General features: G+C 36.6%; 1 protein-coding gene across 2 annotated transcripts in view; it reads right to left on the bottom strand.

Moving 5' to 3' along the window:
- CCSER1 (coiled-coil serine rich protein 1) overlaps positions 1-18588 on the bottom strand; it is a 723061-nt gene that overhangs the window by 434769 nt on the left and 269704 nt on the right. For both annotated transcript variants that reach the window (XM_030016667.1, XM_030016693.1), the window contains exon 6: positions 3094-3304. In XM_030016667.1, coding sequence (XP_029872527.1) covers positions 3094-3304 — 211 coding nt within the window. The remainder of the gene's footprint in view (positions 1-3093; positions 3305-18588) is intronic.

Below are 18588 nucleotides of genomic sequence, written 5' to 3'. Positions count from 1 at the left end.
TTCTGACAACTTGTGTAATTTTTCCCCCCGTAGATTGTATGCTTTCTATATTTTTGAAGTGAATGACAACATGTGACATATTATTTTTATAAATAAATATACTTATTTTATACTGTTATAGGCATAAAATATTTCACTTCTATACCTTATAAGCCTGCCAGACTATGTTTGACTACATCTAAAAATACATGAGAGTTCCATGGTAAGGAAAGAATTTTTCTTTTATGTCTTTTAATTCTGTACTGTTGTGAGTTTGATTTATAATATTGGTTGGAGTGGAAGTGATTTTTGGATGAAGAAATTACATGTAGTTACAATGGAAGTAGGGTACCTTCTCCATGGAAACTGCCCGGCAAATATGCTCAGATGACTTATTTATCAGATTCTTCAACACAATATTTCAATTTGATGAAATTATATTTTCCTGGAATCTTTCACTAATAATTTAAAAGTGACATAAATGTATAAACGTCTGTATTTCTGAAGATAATCAAGTTATGTCATTCCAAAATCAATTTGTAATATATTTCAAGGTCATCTTCTCGTTGGTTGTTCAAACTAGCTACTTATGTTCTTTTGAATCATACTCCGGTTTTGGTTTAATTCCTAATATTTTAATGTGTTTTAAAGACTGTTTATGAATATTTTGTCGCTGCTGCTCTTTCACTCTCCTGCAATTATACCATGGATGATGCCCACTGCATAGTAGACAGGTTTTTTATCTCTTTATGGAGATATGAAAACTGTGTAGTTTAACAATGACCTTGAAAAGTAATTTTTTGTTTTAAGAAATAGTCTGTGTATTTATAATCAGTAGAACTAGAATATTGCACTACCTATCAAACAGCTGTTTCTCAGATGGGGCTACTAAAAAGGGCATTCCCACACCATTTTACAGTATTCTCCATATCTTTTCTATCACTGATATTATACAAGTCGCTTATTAAAAACCAAACTACAAATAACAACTTGACATAGCAAAAGTTTTTGATAATCATCAGATTGGTCGCTTCATTCTAGCTATGTAAGAGTTTTGTTTAGCTGTGTACTAGAACAATGTGTACTACTACTAGGATATTCCATCTCAAATGTGCTGAAAAACAGGGAGGTAAATTACAGCATGTATATACTATAGATGCATCACATATAACATCCAACTGTAGAAGTAGAAAAAGACCATTTTGATTTCATAAAGAAGGCAAGACAAAAAGAAAAGTAAAGGACAGAATCACACTGTGTTACAGTCAGATGGGGAGATGGAAATTATGTGGTGCAGAGGAACAAGTAAGTAAAAGACTGAATCATGCAAGATGAAAAAATAAAATCAATATGAGTTACATAAGGAGGTATTAGTAACTGGACATGAAATTCCAGTGAGTCGCATGAAATACCTTGTGTTCCTTTTGTGGAGATCACCTGGTGAATGTTTTTAAAGATGAAGTACTATAAGATACAACATATCCCCATACAGAAAGTCACAGTAGATTCTTACACAAGTTTAACGGAACTTGTTAAGTTAAAAATAAAATTCTTATGCTTACTGTCATGGTAAAAAAGAACTTTTCTGAGCAAAACATAGAATTATTCACACTAGAAGCTACAGAGCATGCTGCCAATATTACCAGCTGAATGTTACAACTGCTATGTCATGTAATACTATAATTCTTATTATTTATTTCCATATATAATAGGGTTACAAATCCTTCTCAGTGGACAAGAACCTTTAAATTCACTCTGTATTCTGACATTATATAAGCAGGAACTGATGGAGAATGAACGATTTCAATTCTGGATTCAGCAAAACAGTAGTCCATTAAGAAGCCCAACAGCACACATAAAGCTTCTAGTGAATGGAAAGAATCTGGAAGGCATGAGGCTTGCCATCCAGCAAAAACATGTTATTTAGGAGGACTAGTGGATAACTATCATGGCTAAACCTTTGACAAACCTTCTCAGACAGGACAACAATTAGTTTAATTTAGATACAGATGATCAAGAAGTGAGCAGTAAAAAAACCCAAACTTGCCAAAGCCTTATTTTGTTATTTAAACGTCTCAGTTAAGTGACTAGCACGTCATCATACAATGAACTTGCAACAAGGGAAATTCTGATTATATCTTAGGGAAAAAAATTACAATGATGTAGTCAAATATTGGAACCCTTGCCCAGAGACAATGTGGAAACCCCATTAAGGTACCAAAAACTTAAATGGACAGGGACCTAACCTGTTCTAAGTTGGCCTTGCTTTCAGTAGAGGTGTTGGACCTCCGGGGAGCCCTCTGAACCTAAATTATTCTGTAATTCTCTGAACTATATAGATTAAAAACAAAACAAACAAACAAAAAATTATCTTTCTTGTAGATCTCAAAGAAGACTCACACTGCAGTCCACTAACACGAAGCTTAACTCATGTAAAGCATGTATCTGAATCAAAGCTCCACAGATGGAAAGTGTCAAAAAAACCGCCAACCCAATAATAATTTGATTTCTTCTAAAATCCTAAAGGGAACTGGATGCAAAAGAAAGTTTTCAAAGCAACACCAGCAGTTCAGGGGGGAAGCAGGAGAATATAGCAGGACAGGACAAGCCAGGACTCTTGAAATCGTTAGAACAGCCTAAGAAATCTGATTTCGGCCATCATTTACAAACTTAAGCTAGTAAGCTTTAATTTTAGTACTGTTACTTAAAAGATCATTTTTTTCCTTTGCATCTCTCTTCTGAATAAATTGCATGCAACTTCATACTGATTAACAAATGTAGTAAGAAAACTGAAAAGCTCTAAAATACTAGAGGAAAAAAAATACAATTTATTTTGCTCTAAAGCAGTTCCTCTCCCCTGCCCCCTTTTTGGTAAAAGCTCAAGAGAAGCTTTATACTCTGCACACTGAGATGGCAGTATCAGTTAAATTCTGCTGTAGTATAAACTTTCTGACCTCCACCATGTTGAGGTACTACTATTTATACTTCTGCATCAATTCCAGATAGTCAAGACATATTAAAACACATCAAGTCCATAAACTTTTCTGATCCTTTTCTGCCGCTTAGCTCATTAATGCCGAAAGCTATTAATTTAACAAATGAGTGGGTGATTACCTCTTGAAGAACCCTCTTCATTTTCAGAAGCAATGTCTTTACAGCTGTGCAGTCTTGCAGCATCAATCTGAAGGGCAAAGATTCAATGCCTCCGCCTTCCTCCAGACCAGTAAAAGGCCACTCCACAGATGGGCTGCCAGCCAGCTGGCTAACACGAGGGTACCTGGCTTCTCCTTGATCTATGTCCTTCGACAGCTTCAGAGATAGGCTCCTTACAAGAGAAAACAGAAAGATCAACTCTGAAATATGTAAAAGAAAGAGAACTAAATAATTTTTGGCTTTTAGTTCCTTTGAGTTTAAAGACACATTACACATTCACTTGTTGAGCCTGCTAGCATGAATGGCCTTTATAATGTACATACAGCCATATGGTGTTAGCAATAAAATATGCATTTATAAATGTACCATTTTCTACAGAAATTGAAACCATGCTCTATGCCACACCCTTCAAAAGAAAGCAATTTTTTTAAAACAAAATATCCTATGGGCAAAACTGTTATGGGTCTATTTTATTTCAGCTCAGCTTTAATAAAAAATGAATCTGTCATGCACTTTCAAAAGCTAAATCATGTTCTTCCATATGCTTTGACTTAGAACTCAAAAAGAAAAGAAAACCACCAAAGAAAATACTCCCTTCCGGGCTGGCCCAGTGGCATAAGATGAACCTGCTATTCTATAAAATGGAATTTGAAATTTAATTAATCTGTACTCACTCTGAAGTTTGGTTACCATTGACGCTATTTAAGCAGAACATGAAACAAAACAACCTTAAGTAGTGGTTGAGAATCCATTAAAGACAATGAAAAGATTCAGAAAGATTTTGATGGACTTTGGAGGTAACAGAATACCATTATTTTGCTGCATACATACTATCTTCCTTTAATATCAGAGCAAGATATATATAAGACTGCCATGCTGGAGCAAGTCCAGCAAAGACCAACAAGATGGTAAGGGGGCTGGAGTGCACAATAAATGAGGAGAAGCTAGGAAAGCCAGCTTTCCTCAGTCTTCCAAATAGAAGGTGAAGGGAATCTCATTGCTAACAAGAGCTATGTCCCCACTGGGAGGGTGCAGGGATGATGGAGCCAGGCTACCCTTAGCCATGCACAGCAACAGGATGAAAGGCAATGGACAGAAGCTGGAACACAGGAAATTGTGACCAGATATAAGAACTTTATTTATTTACTTGCTTATTACCATGAGGGTGGTCAAACAAAGGAACAGGGGCTCAGAGATGCTGGATACCCATCCTTGGAGATATTCAGAACATGATGGGGCAAGCCCCTGAGTAACCTGCTCTAATTGGACCTGCTTTGAGCAAGGGCTTGGAACAGAGACCTGCAGAGGTCCCCTCCCACCTGTGTAATTCTATGATCTAGAGGTCATAGATTCAATCAGCCACAATCAGCCAAAAGTTTAATAGTAGAAAAATAATTTAGAGATTACTTTACATTTTGGTGGAACAGGACGGAAGTAAAAACACTAAGGGGTTTTTTTGGCATGAAAGCATTCACAACTTTTAATGTCGCACCTATTTCTCTTCAGCCAGCAGGGAAAAAGGACACTCTGAATGGAGAATAAATCTGAGAATGTGGCTGCACTGTGTAATGTAGTATATTAATTACTACTAAATTACAAAAGCGTTGTAACAGCAATGCATGACGCCCATATTCCTACTAAACTAATTCACTACAATTAAAGATGTTAGCATAAGTGGTGAAGAAAATGACAATTATTTTTCATTTAATGTATAGTTCCAATTTTCTCTTCCATTTGAATTTTCATGCAACACAAAACTGATCCCGAATTTTAAGCATGGCCATATTTTGGAAGGACAACAGATATTTTTCTGCCTGAAATTTTCCTTAGTTAACTTTGGTTTCATAGGAACCACATACAAAATGGGATTAATGTGATTTCTCAAGACAAGCAATTCCCAATGCCATACTAACAAATTGGAAATGAGGCTACTAGAATTATGTTTTATGGATGGTTCATTTTTATATTTTGCAAGCTATGTAATGTGCAGTAGGGACAACATGTTAGATCAAGAAATGCACCACAAAGGTCACGGATATAGACAGATGCTGATGATGGCCAATAAAATTAAAATTTTCTAATCCAGGCTTTTCAAGACTTTCAATGAAATTAGTCTGGTTTAATTTTTAAATACATTGAAACAACTTTGTGAGTAGAATATTTTGCATCCTTTAAAATAATAATCTGAGGTGGATGATAAAGGTGCTTCTAACTGAGGGATATTAAGCCACTGCTGATTCATAGCCTTTATTAAAGAAGCCTCAGGTATAAATCATGCAAAGAAAAAACAACTTTTAATTGAAGTTTCATAACACAGGCCACTTTTAAGGGTTTATAAAAGAAGCCATATTCAAACTATTGGAATCTACACGAGTAAGATTTATGTAGCCAGAAAAGCACATTATTAAAATTAAGTAAGATGATACAAGATCCTCTTTTTTCCTGCCCAGTGCCTGAAGGCTGGGAGATGAATTATTCCTTAGAATATTCTGGATGTTCACTTTGCAAGTCCCACCAAAGTTTCATCTTCCTCATGCTCCTGAATGGGCATCTTATGGGGGTAACATCCCAATACTGAGAAAGGACTAACTTAAGATGTAGCGCCTCCCAGAAGGGGACTTTTACAGCACATTATCAGGGAGAATAACCTGGTATCAACACCAATACCCTGCTGCCCCAGTGATAAGGAAACAAGCAGTACTCTTGAAGAACTATCATTTCCTCTTACATGGAAGAGATACAGAGTTTATGTATAAGCTATAAATGTACTGGAAATACAGCAAATCTTAATTTCAACTGAGGAAAACACTTTCAATGATTTCAGTGGGCTTTATGTTGACATGACACTGCTCAACACACAAAATTACCATCTTTTCAAATACAGAACCTTTTACTAAAGTATGAAAAGCACCATAATAACATATTACCACTCATGGCCATAAGAGTTTAAAATCTAACTCAATTGCTACTGGAAAATGGTGACTCAGAGTTGGTATACAGTGAGCATTCAGATCATATAGTACCTCTGAACTATCTGAAAAGAATATAACTGATCTGTGACAGAAAAACTCTTCACTGTCTGATACAATTCTTTCTACTCGCTGCAGGAAAAAGCTCATTTTAAATTCATTCCAGAGCTGATATTTCATCAAGTTCATTATTAACAATGTCCACGTGGTCTATTACAGTATTATTACGGTAATCCACTGCAATTCATCTCAAAGCAGCAGTAGAAGTTTAGCAAGGAAAAAAAAGGTTTTACTAAAATTAGAAGTTTCCCCTACTCACAAAACACCTCTACCTCTGAAGCTGGAGAAGGGACTGGTTCCTCGACTGGTAGTGCAGGAACTCCTTACAGTTGGCCAGCCCTCTCCACCTTCCAAAGATGTATTTATTGTACTGAAAACATTTTACAGGCAAATGTTATCTTTGACAAGCTTCTGAAACCAGGGATAAATAGCCTCGAACGGTCTATTTTAATGACTAAAGACAATGTATTTCATTTAAATGACAATATTAAATCTATAATATTATCAATGTAAAATATTTTTTAAAAGTAATTTGGTCACTTTTAAATATACGTCTCCTGTCTGAGCTCTAAATTTGCCTGACATACACACACACTTTGGCTATGTCCCTACTTAAATAAAACCAGACCTGAAAGTGTTCCTGGGCACTGGTAGTCAGTCAGTGTTAAAGCACTTCTGAAATGGCTTGACCCAACTCAGCTATCACTCTTTCAAACGATTCCCTGGCATGGTTTGATTGTCAGTACAGGCAAATTGAATCGGACTACTCCATTCTGGAGGATGTCAGTGGTACAGCTGTGCACTAAAGAACCATCCCACGTAGACGTCACCTCAAACCTCTGAGCATGGCTATGGAGTCATGAAATTCCAAGCCTGAGATGTGAAACCCAGCCAGACTCCTAGGCAAGAGAAGAGCCTAGGAAGAAGAGCCTGTTTCAAAAAGTCTGAGATGAACTGTGGATGCTGTGGCAAATCACAGCTGAGAATACTGTTAGGAAGCTGCTCTTAATTTTCTCCCAGGTATTACAGACTTCACTTCCCAGATAACAAGTGGTTCTCATATCCTGTTTGACAAAGATCAGAAAGTCTGACAGATGGCATACTCAAAACTGCCCAGTCCTATAGACGAATGTCATAGGAAAACAGAGTAACTCAAGTTGCTCAAGTGGTGTCAACGTAAAGCCTGTGGAATACTTACTATACAGCTGCATGTCTCATCTAAGGGGACCACAGATGACAACGGAGAAAAGCAAGCTTAATGTCAGTAGAATTATGGTCACCATAAGGTCTGAAAATCCACAGAAAGTTTCTTACAAATTTGTAAATGTTAAATAGGAGGAAAACCTGTGCAACTTGATGGTACTTTGGGCCTGCTGGCTTGTTTCTGTTGTATCCGGACATATCCACTGAACGTGAATATATTTCCTCATTTCTAACGGATACAAAAATCAGAAGCTACAATATCCACATTTAGCAAAATGGTAGTGCCATTAAGACAGAGTTCTATTTCAACAGCAATCTTTATTGAAATAGTGAGATAGCATTCAAATAATCAATCAGTGACTTTAAGCATTTTAATAGTCTCCATAAATCCAATCCAACTGCATGTTAACTGAGGAAGAGACACAATTGTGCAGCTTCTTTCAAAGCTTCTTTCCCTTAAGAAGATAGAACAAGAACCACCTTCTTATTCCAAAGCATCTTTAAAGGGGTTTACTGAAAAAAGGAAAAAGAAAAAAAAAAAAAAAAAAGGACCCAAAGATTTGCAACTTCAGCTAGTTTGAGTTATTCTTCCCTTCTTACCGATCCTCAGATCAATGATTTGAAGAGCTTATGGTAATTTGAACTTCACTTATATAAAAATCCCCAGATTATGTGGAGTTTAATCTTCTTAGTTTTCATCAGCAGTGCTCAAGACATTGCTATAGTAGAATTAGCCTAAACTAATACAAATGGTCCCATGGAGTCTGTACTTCTTGATACCAGCTTAACAGAAGAGAACCCACATAACACTGTGGGCATCAGGAAGGCTCTGCAAGCCAAGCAAAAGACCCCAGCCTCTATAGGAAGAGCTGAACGTACCTTCTTTCTTCCCTGAGGGTTTATCTTCTAAAGCAGGGTCTTAGAAAAAGCCTTAAATCACTTATTTTCAGTGTTTGAGTGTGCAACTGTATGTGTATATATTCACATATAAATACATCATGCGTATGTATATATATACATACACATATATTTTTATATATGTACAGATATAAAATTATAAAATTCGTACACACACTCATAAATACATATAAATTTGATCTTCACAAATCTTTTAGCAAAAACCTCTTATTTGTTTATAACTTGGCTCAGTAGGAAACATACGTCCTTTTATACTAGAAAAATGTTATTAGCTCCATACAGAGGTTATATCCTGAAATCCTATTTCATACAAATCTAGATAGCCTTCAATCCACACTTTTTTCTCCCATCCGGCATTTTCCTTTTTCTCACCAACAGCAAACAGATGAAAGGGATGCTCTTTTAGAAAAATCACTAATTACTGTTTTGAGAAAGGTCCCTCAGCTGGAACATATAAGACACATAAAAGCAGTTACTTCTGATTTTTAGAGAAAAATCTGCCTATCTCAAACACTTCCAGAATGCAGTTCAAAGCACTCTGTGGCTCTCTTACAACGATGTACATTACAGTCAAGCTCTACAATCATCCCAGACTGAATCTTAATCTCATACTAATCTCACTTCATAAGACACATTTTCTATCCCAGTTTACAACTGAAATATGTGGACACATTTTGGAAAAAAGGCAGGCCTTTCCCCATATTTAGCAGAACTAAGGCATAGACTTTTAAAAGCATCTTCCTAAATATTCCAATGATCATATCAAATAATGTACTGCTAGGTGCCTAAATATTCTCAAGCTCTGGTCAAGGAGGATAAAAATTGCCAAACTCCTCACTCAGTTCTGAAAATGCAGCCTTTGCAATAAATACTGAGAAGATAAAAGGGTAACCAGAATATAAACACTTGGCTAATTACCCATATTAGCATTCTTTGGCATCAAAATTTATACCTCTCTGTCTCACACAATTTCTCAGCGTTACTTCTAACAGAATGATTCAGAAGTTATAGGGATGACATCTCAGAATATTAAACCGCAGTGTCATAAGGTACATGTTGTTTCACATTTTACAGCTTTTAGAACTATGTATCATTTTTTGGTACTCTGATGCTATGATTTTTCAAGGTCAGCCTTTTAGAAAAATGATGTTCGGTATCTGTCACTATCAAACTATGCACCCACACACAAATGTGCCCACAAACTCTAATGGCTAGTGCTGCTATAAGTTAAGAGACTGTCAGCCTTTTCCATTATAACCCCTTTTCTTTCAAAGGTTTATATCACAGCCATAAAGACTTCCTTTGGGCTAGAACCTCATGATCATGAAATACGGAATCAAATTAAAAAAAAAAAAAAAAAAAAAAAATCTCCATTTTTCAGCTGCTGGTAAAGTACAGCTGATAAGGGCATGTCAAGCATTTCTTTCCTTTCTCTAACTTCTACAGGAGTCAAGAGCTCTGTTTATATCCCCTGATCTAGGACACAAAACCACAACACTTGAGATTTCAGTCCTTTTCTTCCTCCTGGAATCTATTAGGAAAATTTAAATGTGAAATATGATAATGTAACACCATATAGTAATCAGATAATGTCCAAAAAAATAGCTGCTTGGAAAAGACCAGTGGGCCTTATTCATTTTCAAGTACTAATAATGCAGTAGTAAGTAATGCATTACAGATAAACCAGGAAAAGTAAATGAGGCTGGGCATTGAGAGTTTGGTAGAGTTTGAGTCTTTTTAATTTAGCTTGTTTTCACCGCCCCCCACCCCCCCAAAAAAAATTGTGAAAGTATTTTACAACTGGTATACAAAATATAAATTGCAGCTTAATTACGCACAAAAGCAAGCAGTAACTCATATTACATCTCTGGTTGGGATATGAACAGAAGGCGGCCTACCTTTTATTTGGACAAAGGATAAATTCATCCACCTGCAGTCATTGCAGCCTTTGTAAACAGGATGTACTTCTGGCTGGACACTGCCTCAGCACAAATAAAAGCTAAATGCACTTGGTGTCCTCTCCAAATCTCACTCCAAATGTACTCCACGGAGCTGACCAACTCAGCTGACCCAGGACTAGAATGACAAAATTTTGATCTAATCTATTGAAGAAGACAGGTGTTGAAGCATGCCCAGCAAACTTCATAGTATTGGGGAAAAGGAGAATTATAAATTTGTTTTGCCACTGTCACCTTCTAGATCACAACATTTCTCCTCACCTTTGCTCTCTGCTCTAAATGCTTGAGTCTTGCTTTTAGAAGTTGTGCAAGTGCAACATAAAACTTTCAAGTTTTTACAAGGTTAAAAAATGTAAAAAAAAAAGCTGGAAAATCATGATGGATATTGGATATGATGACTGCCTTCCAAGCAGCACAGGAAGTGCACTCCTTTCATTCAGTTACCAAACTAGTTTCCCTTAAAAACAAATTGTCAAATATGTCCTACTACAGGTCAGCATTTTTTGCTACCAAGGCTTCTCAAAATTCTCCTCAAAATGATGTGTATTTCAACTTAAAAAAAAAAGCTTAAGGCATTTTCTGTGCCCAGTAAGAAGCTACAGAACTGTTAGTATAGGCTTCAGTGGGAAGATAGCTCTGTTAACAGGTAAGGTTAAATCTACTAGAAGACAAAAGGACAGCAGGGTTTGCAACAAATATTTGCTTAGTGCCTGGCAAAATTCACAGACATGAGTTAGACAGGTAAGGTGGACTTCCAACAAGACCAGAAAATTAAGTGGAAATTTCATATACTTTATAAAGGAGACAAGCCACTCACTTCGACTCCTGTCTGACTTGTTTTTTAAATATTTGGGAAGCACCTAACCACATTACTACTGTGTAAACCAAGATATTATCTTTTGATGAAGCTATTAAGCCTTAAGAACACTTTTGTGAAACAAGCAGGCAATTCATTATACCTTGTGTTGGCCAAGAGATTCATCTGAGATGTATAACAGTCAGTTTTAAAGGTCTAATTAATATTTACTAAAATACCCAAAGTGGAATACCTTCAGCATTCTGCTTGCTTTCCTTACATCCCAACCCCTACCTGCCTTCATCCTGGGCAGGTGATTCAGGGAACCCTTCCTGGACTGGGTCCAGTTACAGAAATGTCCTGGCTTCCGACCATGGCAGGGCTTGAGAACATATACAGACATCTAAATAATCATCCTATAGTCACACACATTCCCCCACTAGCAAAAATGCACATGCCTACAAGATTAGATGACAGCTGAATACCAGGGACTAGAAGAAAGAGGACTAAAACACCAGCAGAGCTGAGCAGTTAGAGCTAAGGGATGCCCTGTACAATAATTAGGTATTTAAAACTCCGTGGGAGTTCAGAAAATTCCAACTAGTAATCCCAAAATTTATCATTAGCTCTGTACATTTTCACATAGTGAAATATATAATCAGTAATATAATCACCAAAATAATCAGTAATTACAAACAGCTTTCCAAGTGAAGATAACATTCAATACTCTTTAATGGAATCAACACAATGGACCTTCATTTTGGTTAAAGTGTATGACTAAACAAATTTATTTCTTCTCATTGCCCTCTAACAGTTTAAGAATAATGGGTAGAAAAGAGCTGTGTTTAAATTCAGAGGATACCGTCCACCTACTTTATGTAGGGAATTTGATTAATATGTCAGGAAGAAACTGCAACTTTAAAACCCATCCTATTTCATTATCACATAAAATAGCTGGAACCTAGTGTTATTGTTGAAAGAGCTTTTATGTTAAATCCTCTTTTATGACCAATAAATGAAAGCATGTAATGGATTTAGGGACACAATTTATGAAGAAATCCAGAACATGCATGTTACTATATATCCATTCTTAAAAGACAGCAGTCTACTAGAGGTTTATTAATGCTTAAATTGGATTCTTCTACAATGTGTTTAGGAAACATTATGGAATTAATCTTTTACAAAATTTCCAATTCCACTGACAAACATGAACAGCCACAGTGACTTCAAAAGCCTGATTTAAACACAAGTAACAAAACCACATGAGAAAGCCAGCACCAATGCTAATTAAATACACCAGTTACTTAGTGAAGTTTGCTGATAAAAAACTTCATGCTGTTCCTGGCACAGTGGTTACAAATAGCGTGTTTCCTTGCTCGCTGAGTACTTGCGTGTATGTATCTATGTGTGCGTACATATATTTGGTTTATATTATCAAGGAGGCTCATAGAATATCCTGAGTTGGAAGGGACCCATAACGGTCCTCGAGTCCAGCTCCTGACTCCACACAAGGCAACCTAAAAGTTAAATCACGTATCTAGAGAAGTTGTGGAACTTATAAAATAAGAGCAGTATTTTCAAGCAAGAAGTGAGAAAGCAATCTTCTGCAGTCCATTCACTGATGTGAAACTTGTTGTTTCACGATGCACAGTTCCTGGCAGACTTAGACACGAGATAAAATGTATTTTTTCCCCCACTGTTAAATAATATACACTTTCTGGGCTCCAGCCAAAATTGATCATAAATGAAGTGCATAGAACAGAAGAAATAAAGAAACTTCCTTTTAGAGTAACTGCATAAAAGCTACTCAAGAACTGCAGGTCTCACACTTTGCACTAAACCATGAGTGCCAGGTACCAACATGAAATAAATAGCTTGCATCCAGATGTATGTCATCTTAAAAAAAATGTAAAAGACTGAGAGCTTCACAAGCACAAAGAAGTCCCAGGAACCACCCACCTTCCAGAGGCTGAAAGCCTCCCCTTCTCCCCTGAACGCTGCACAGCTCGACACATCAACTTACAAAAACTGCCATTGGCATAAATAGAGGCCAAAAACTGATTAAGAACAAATTCCCAGCTACATATGGGGATGAAAGCTTGTAAGTTATGGGACCCTTTGGGTGTTATTTCCTTGTGAGCGTCCTCTCAAACTTCCAGAGGGCTTGTATTCATTCAGACAGGTTTCACTTACAAGGAAAGTGTTGCAACATGTGCACTCAGATTTTAATTAGTGAAATTAAACCCCTCCAGAAGCACATGCTCCATTTTTTAAACAAAGGCATTAGAGACCAAACGAAAAGAAAGCAATAAACTAATTAATGTGTAAATTAACCTAATTGGTTTGTTCTTACATGGCATAATCAATCACTAAGTGCCACAGCAGAAATGTGTTATTTTATCATATGGTGAAACTAGCCCACCTTCAGGAGATTTCCCTGCCTTTGCCAGTATGGTCTTCAATGTTTTTCTTTTTGATTGTAAATAACTCATTAAAAAAAATAATCAGAATACTTAGTTTAGTTTGACTAAACCACTGCAGTAACGTTTCCATACTACCCTTTTTTAGAAGAAAACATTCCTCCTCTCTTCTTTCCCCCATACTGTGAAAAGTAAATCTAGAAAATTGTCAAACTGAGGCCAGAGGCAGGTAAAAAAAGAGATGTTCGGTTTCATTGACCATGAAGGACCAAAGCTCAGATCTCTGAATTATATTTAAATCTCTCTAAATATTTATTTGTACACCAGCACATGGAAAGAAGTAGCATACTAAAACTTCAATACTAGCACTGAGCTGTTTGTTGCTTACAATATTTTTGTGTTGATGTAGTGTTACTTGATACATAAGTGCTTACAAACTATGTCCCATCAGAAGCTTCATTCTCTCTACAATGCCTCATCTCTTTCTTCCAGGACATTAGGTCCCCTGCCTTTTAACTTTGTTTTTTAGACTGTCACTTTAAAATTAAATGTTTATTTCAGTTATTTACTCTCTGGTTGTTACATTCTCTACTTTGGGGACTCTGCTTGAATAACCTGAATATTTGGAGTTACCGTAACTGCTTCTAGTTTGCAATGCCAGGCTTGTTTAAGGTTGAGAATAACATGAAGAACAGTATTGTGCAAAACTATGCAAGTTTAGTAAAGCTGCATCTCACTGAAAACATATGGCCCATGATTTGAATTTAATGTCTGATGACTGAATTCTTTTGCACTGCACATATTCGAATTTCAAGCAGTAAATAACAGTAATATTCAGAACACAATTTCTTTTAACTTAACAGTACTGTTATAACCTGTACCATTAATTTATTCAAGGTTGCAACAAATATGGTAATGAAAAAACACACTTGTAAATGTTGCTTTAAGGAAGTTATTAAAAATTTAGTAAGATTATTAATTTATAATAGAATTCATAGCATTTCTTCTGTGAAACATTAAATGTACATTACATAAAAGAGTAATTAACATTTTTAGTTACTAATTTTGCAAACTCTTTGTCAGGACAGCATTAATAACATGCAGCCCTAATAACTGTTGGAGCGTGTGCTAAAACTTGCTGTCCAAAGCTACATCTAGACTTGATGTCGGAAGGACAATCTGTTATTGAAACTGTAGGAATAAGAATGAAAGGCCCCTACATTGAACCCATTGAAGCAAGGAGGTGAAACAATGAGGTTCTGTCAATGCTATTGCCTTACTTCTGATTTATATCACAGGTGCCCACTTATGGAGCAGTATCAAAAAAAAGTGCGTCCTTAGCTAACTTAGCTTGATTTTAATATTAAAAATTACACCCACTTGTGCATACCGAGTATGTAAACATAAGATCCCCTTAATATAATGAGTTAGGTAATTACCTAGACTTGTGTAGAAGTACTTTTGTTATATAAATTGTTTGTAACCAATCATGTATTTTGTTACTTTTTCCTTGATCCTGATGTGTATATAAGGCCCTGCTTATGTTTCAAGTGTGTGCTAGCTTTGTGGAGTTACCACCTAGCACCCATCTCTGCACAGACATGAAATAAAGAAATATCTCGGCTCTGTGTGTTATCGGCTCTTTGCACACCAGGTGATTAAAACTGGACTTGCCAACTCATTTATTTTCAAGGCATTTAGCAATACCCCTCCAGCTTTTGGGATAAGTTGGATTTTTTTTTTAAATAAGATCAAAGTTGCACAAAATGTCTTTTTCTGGCCCATACTGGTGCCAGATACAGCTTGAAAGTTTTATCTAAGCACACCCTATAGATTTTGAAAGCAGAAAACAAATAACTCAAAAGATATGCCTGTGCACATATAGACATTGTACAATCTTTGAAGTTTAGTATCACTTGACTTATGACTCTGAATCTTCTGTGTTGCTAATGCAAGGCCATCCTCCCGCTTTTGCTTTCAGGGACCAGAAATCCATCAGACACTGGCATTAGCATACATATTACTGGCCAGGCTGTCCTTCTCTAAATCTGGCACACAAAACCTTAGGAACACTTTAGGGCGTGCATGCATCAACAGGGAAGATGTTGCACAACTATACATCAGACACTGGCAGAAGAGAAAAGAAGAAAAAGAGACACGATTAATTAGGAGGGGGTAACAGAAGGATGAACAAGAAATTTGCCTGCTATTACCAGAATGTTTTTCTTTTTTTTTTCTTCTTTTTTTTTTACTTGGGGGGGGGGGTGTTGTTTTTTTCTTTTTATGTGGGTTTTTGGTGTTTTTTTTTTTTTAGAAAAGAACTTTGTCTTCTTATGCATTTGAAGAAGCAGTGAGACATTTTGAAAACAACTGTAATAAAAAGAGAAGCAGACAACATGCCTAGGAATAAAGAGGCTTTCTCTGGGCCTGTACCTGTAATTAGACATGTAATTAGTGTGGAGTGTCTCAGCTTTAAGATTAATGCTACAACTTCAATACAATATACAACAGAACAGACTGTGTTCAGAGGTGCTCTCTGTGGGTGATATGGATGGGTGTCCTTGTTAAGGTTTGCACAGAGGTGTGAATACCCATCTCCTGGAGCCATACCTCTGTTTCCAGCATGGGCCTATGTGAATGCTATCTCGTCTTCTCTTTTCTGCACACTGAAGGGTACCTGACATTTAAAACCAGATAACGCTGGCTGGTAGCAAAGGGGAAGGTTTCTATTCACAATAAGCCACATAAACATGGATCACTATCTTTGCTCAACTGTCTTTTAAACAAAGCCTAGAATGCAAATACCACTCTGTCCAAAGACGGTAAAAATGATAAAAGTCTTCCCCTCCTCTGTGACATCTCCCAGGAGAGACAATCTTGTTCTGGTGAATACAGTGAAGGGCACCGGTCAAAAAGGGATAAAGTTCATTTTTTCTGACAGGACTGACAAATATTATATATTTGAGAAATATGCACTGTTTTTCACTTGCTTTGTGGGGAGCTGATAGAGAAAGATGAGCCAGATATCAAATTACCTCTTAAAAAAAATCTTGATGTCACAAAACCATAGGGAAGCTAGCAGCATTCCCTTAAGTCCACAGCTCCTAGGCCCCCAAAATCAAAATGTCATGCCTTTGAGTCTGCATCTAGCCATTTATGGAGATTTTTACCACCTAAATAAAAAGTTTTTTTATTGGTTAAAATAGGAAGTTGATGTAAAGTGTGGTCCAAGCTTCAGACAGGGAAGAGGGCACTAAAGACCTATCTGCAGAATGCATATTTTTAGTTGTTTCTTTGACCGGCCAGGAATTGTTCATATTTACAATACAGAGAAGCAGGGGTATCAGTCCTTGAAATTTTTTATTCCATCTCACTACTTTGATCTCCTAATATCCCTTCTCCCGCAGTCTGTGTCCCTGCATCTCCCACACTTTAACACCTGGCAGCAACCTCTCAAAACTACTACAGAGGTGTTTCCACAAAGGAAGGAGAGTATCTCCCTACACACACCCCCAACAAGCCACTACCTGCCTTCTCCTGGAAGACTTCATGCAGCCAGCATAATAAATTGATGTAATTAAGCACAGTCAAGCTAAACTGAAAACAGGCTGATTTAGAAGGTCCTTTGACCATCACTAGTATGAGAGTTTCTCCAAGCACTCCAAGCACAATCTGTAATTTTTTCTCCTTCCCAATAGAACCACTGTCCATCATTTGCTGAAATAAATTTTCAGCTTGGCCAAGGTCATATGGCAAAACACAATGTTTGCCAGCAAAATCTGGCAGCGGACAATTAAATAAATAAGTTTTCTCTTAGAGACGTTTTTATTAGTTCTAGAAGCAGCATTTTGAAATTTTAGTATCATCCCTCAGACAAAATGAACCCCGATGGTCTGCAGCCTGCATTTTTTTTACACAACATCATTTGTCAAGCTTTTTGTTTAATTTTCAAGAACAAATGCAGTGTTGGAAAAAGGAAAAAGAAATTCCTAGATCAGAGCACAGTTTAAGCAAAAATCTCTTCTGCATTACAAGTCCTGTAATTTTACAAATTATTTTTAGAAAACAGAAAATACAGTAAGAATTCATTAATCTAATGCACATGGTTCCTCCTTCAGCTCATCACTCCTGAATAAAGCACTTCACAGGAATAACTGAGACAAATGAAGCAACTCATGTAAATGAAGGCAAAAACTGTAAGACAGAGATTTACACCTTTATCCATGTGTCAGAAAATGAGGAAGAGCCAATCTAAACCTACTGGATTCTCTGATTTGCACTTGCAAAGCCCTCCAAAACACAAGGTGAAAGGTAGGAGATGTTTACTCTTGCTCCTCAGGATAAGCCACTAAGAGTTTTTGACATGCAAAACTTGCATGTCACAAGTCGTGCTCTTGCCACAGTAATAATAAAGAGAAGAGAAAACATGAAAATATAAAGCAGAAGGCACAGGAATATTAACTTCATTTTTAAAGCAAACTAAGCGAAGATAACCAAAGAAATAATTGCAATTCTCACACCTTTAAGAGGAAGGCTAGAAGCCTGCTTTTTACAAATGGTGATCAGCTCACTACCAAGAGAGAGGAACCCTGTGGATCCTACAAGGACGATTAAGCTACGTAAGAATAAATGATTGTTCCTTCAGAACACGAACCAGAGAAGTCACTTGGATACTTACTGCAGGGACTGCAGTATCAATATAATTGTTGAGGCAGCCACTGAAACAAGCAAAAGTTTTAAGGAAGAAAGTTTAAGATGGTGTATCTTTATTAGTCTCTACTATTCTTTGTTTTTATCCTGGTTGGCTGATTAAGCAAGACAACTGGTAATGTTATTTGTGTAGATGACATTTTTCCCCACAGCATCATTTAAAACAACAGGCTGAGCATTCTATACTTAATTACTTTATTTCCAATTTTGTATGTGCAACATCTTTTTTTTAAAAAGAAAAAGTTTGGTATTTTAATCAGCATTAAATTCCAATACTTCAAGACACACAGTGGGTAACTACAGTTGAAAATGGCAAGGAATAACCAAGATGATAAAATAGCAATTCCGCACCTTGATTGATAGATTTCTGCCTGTCTCTATACTCATCTCCGAAACCAGTGAAAGCTGTGCAATGTTGGAAA

This window comes from Aquila chrysaetos, chromosome 1 (genome assembly GCF_900496995.4).
Source record: "Aquila chrysaetos chrysaetos chromosome 1, bAquChr1.4, whole genome shotgun sequence".
Classification (NCBI taxonomy): Eukaryota; Metazoa; Chordata; class Aves; order Accipitriformes; family Accipitridae; genus Aquila; species Aquila chrysaetos.
The sequence above is the reverse complement of the archived record's forward strand: the minus strand, read 5'-3'. Positions and strand labels throughout refer to the sequence as shown.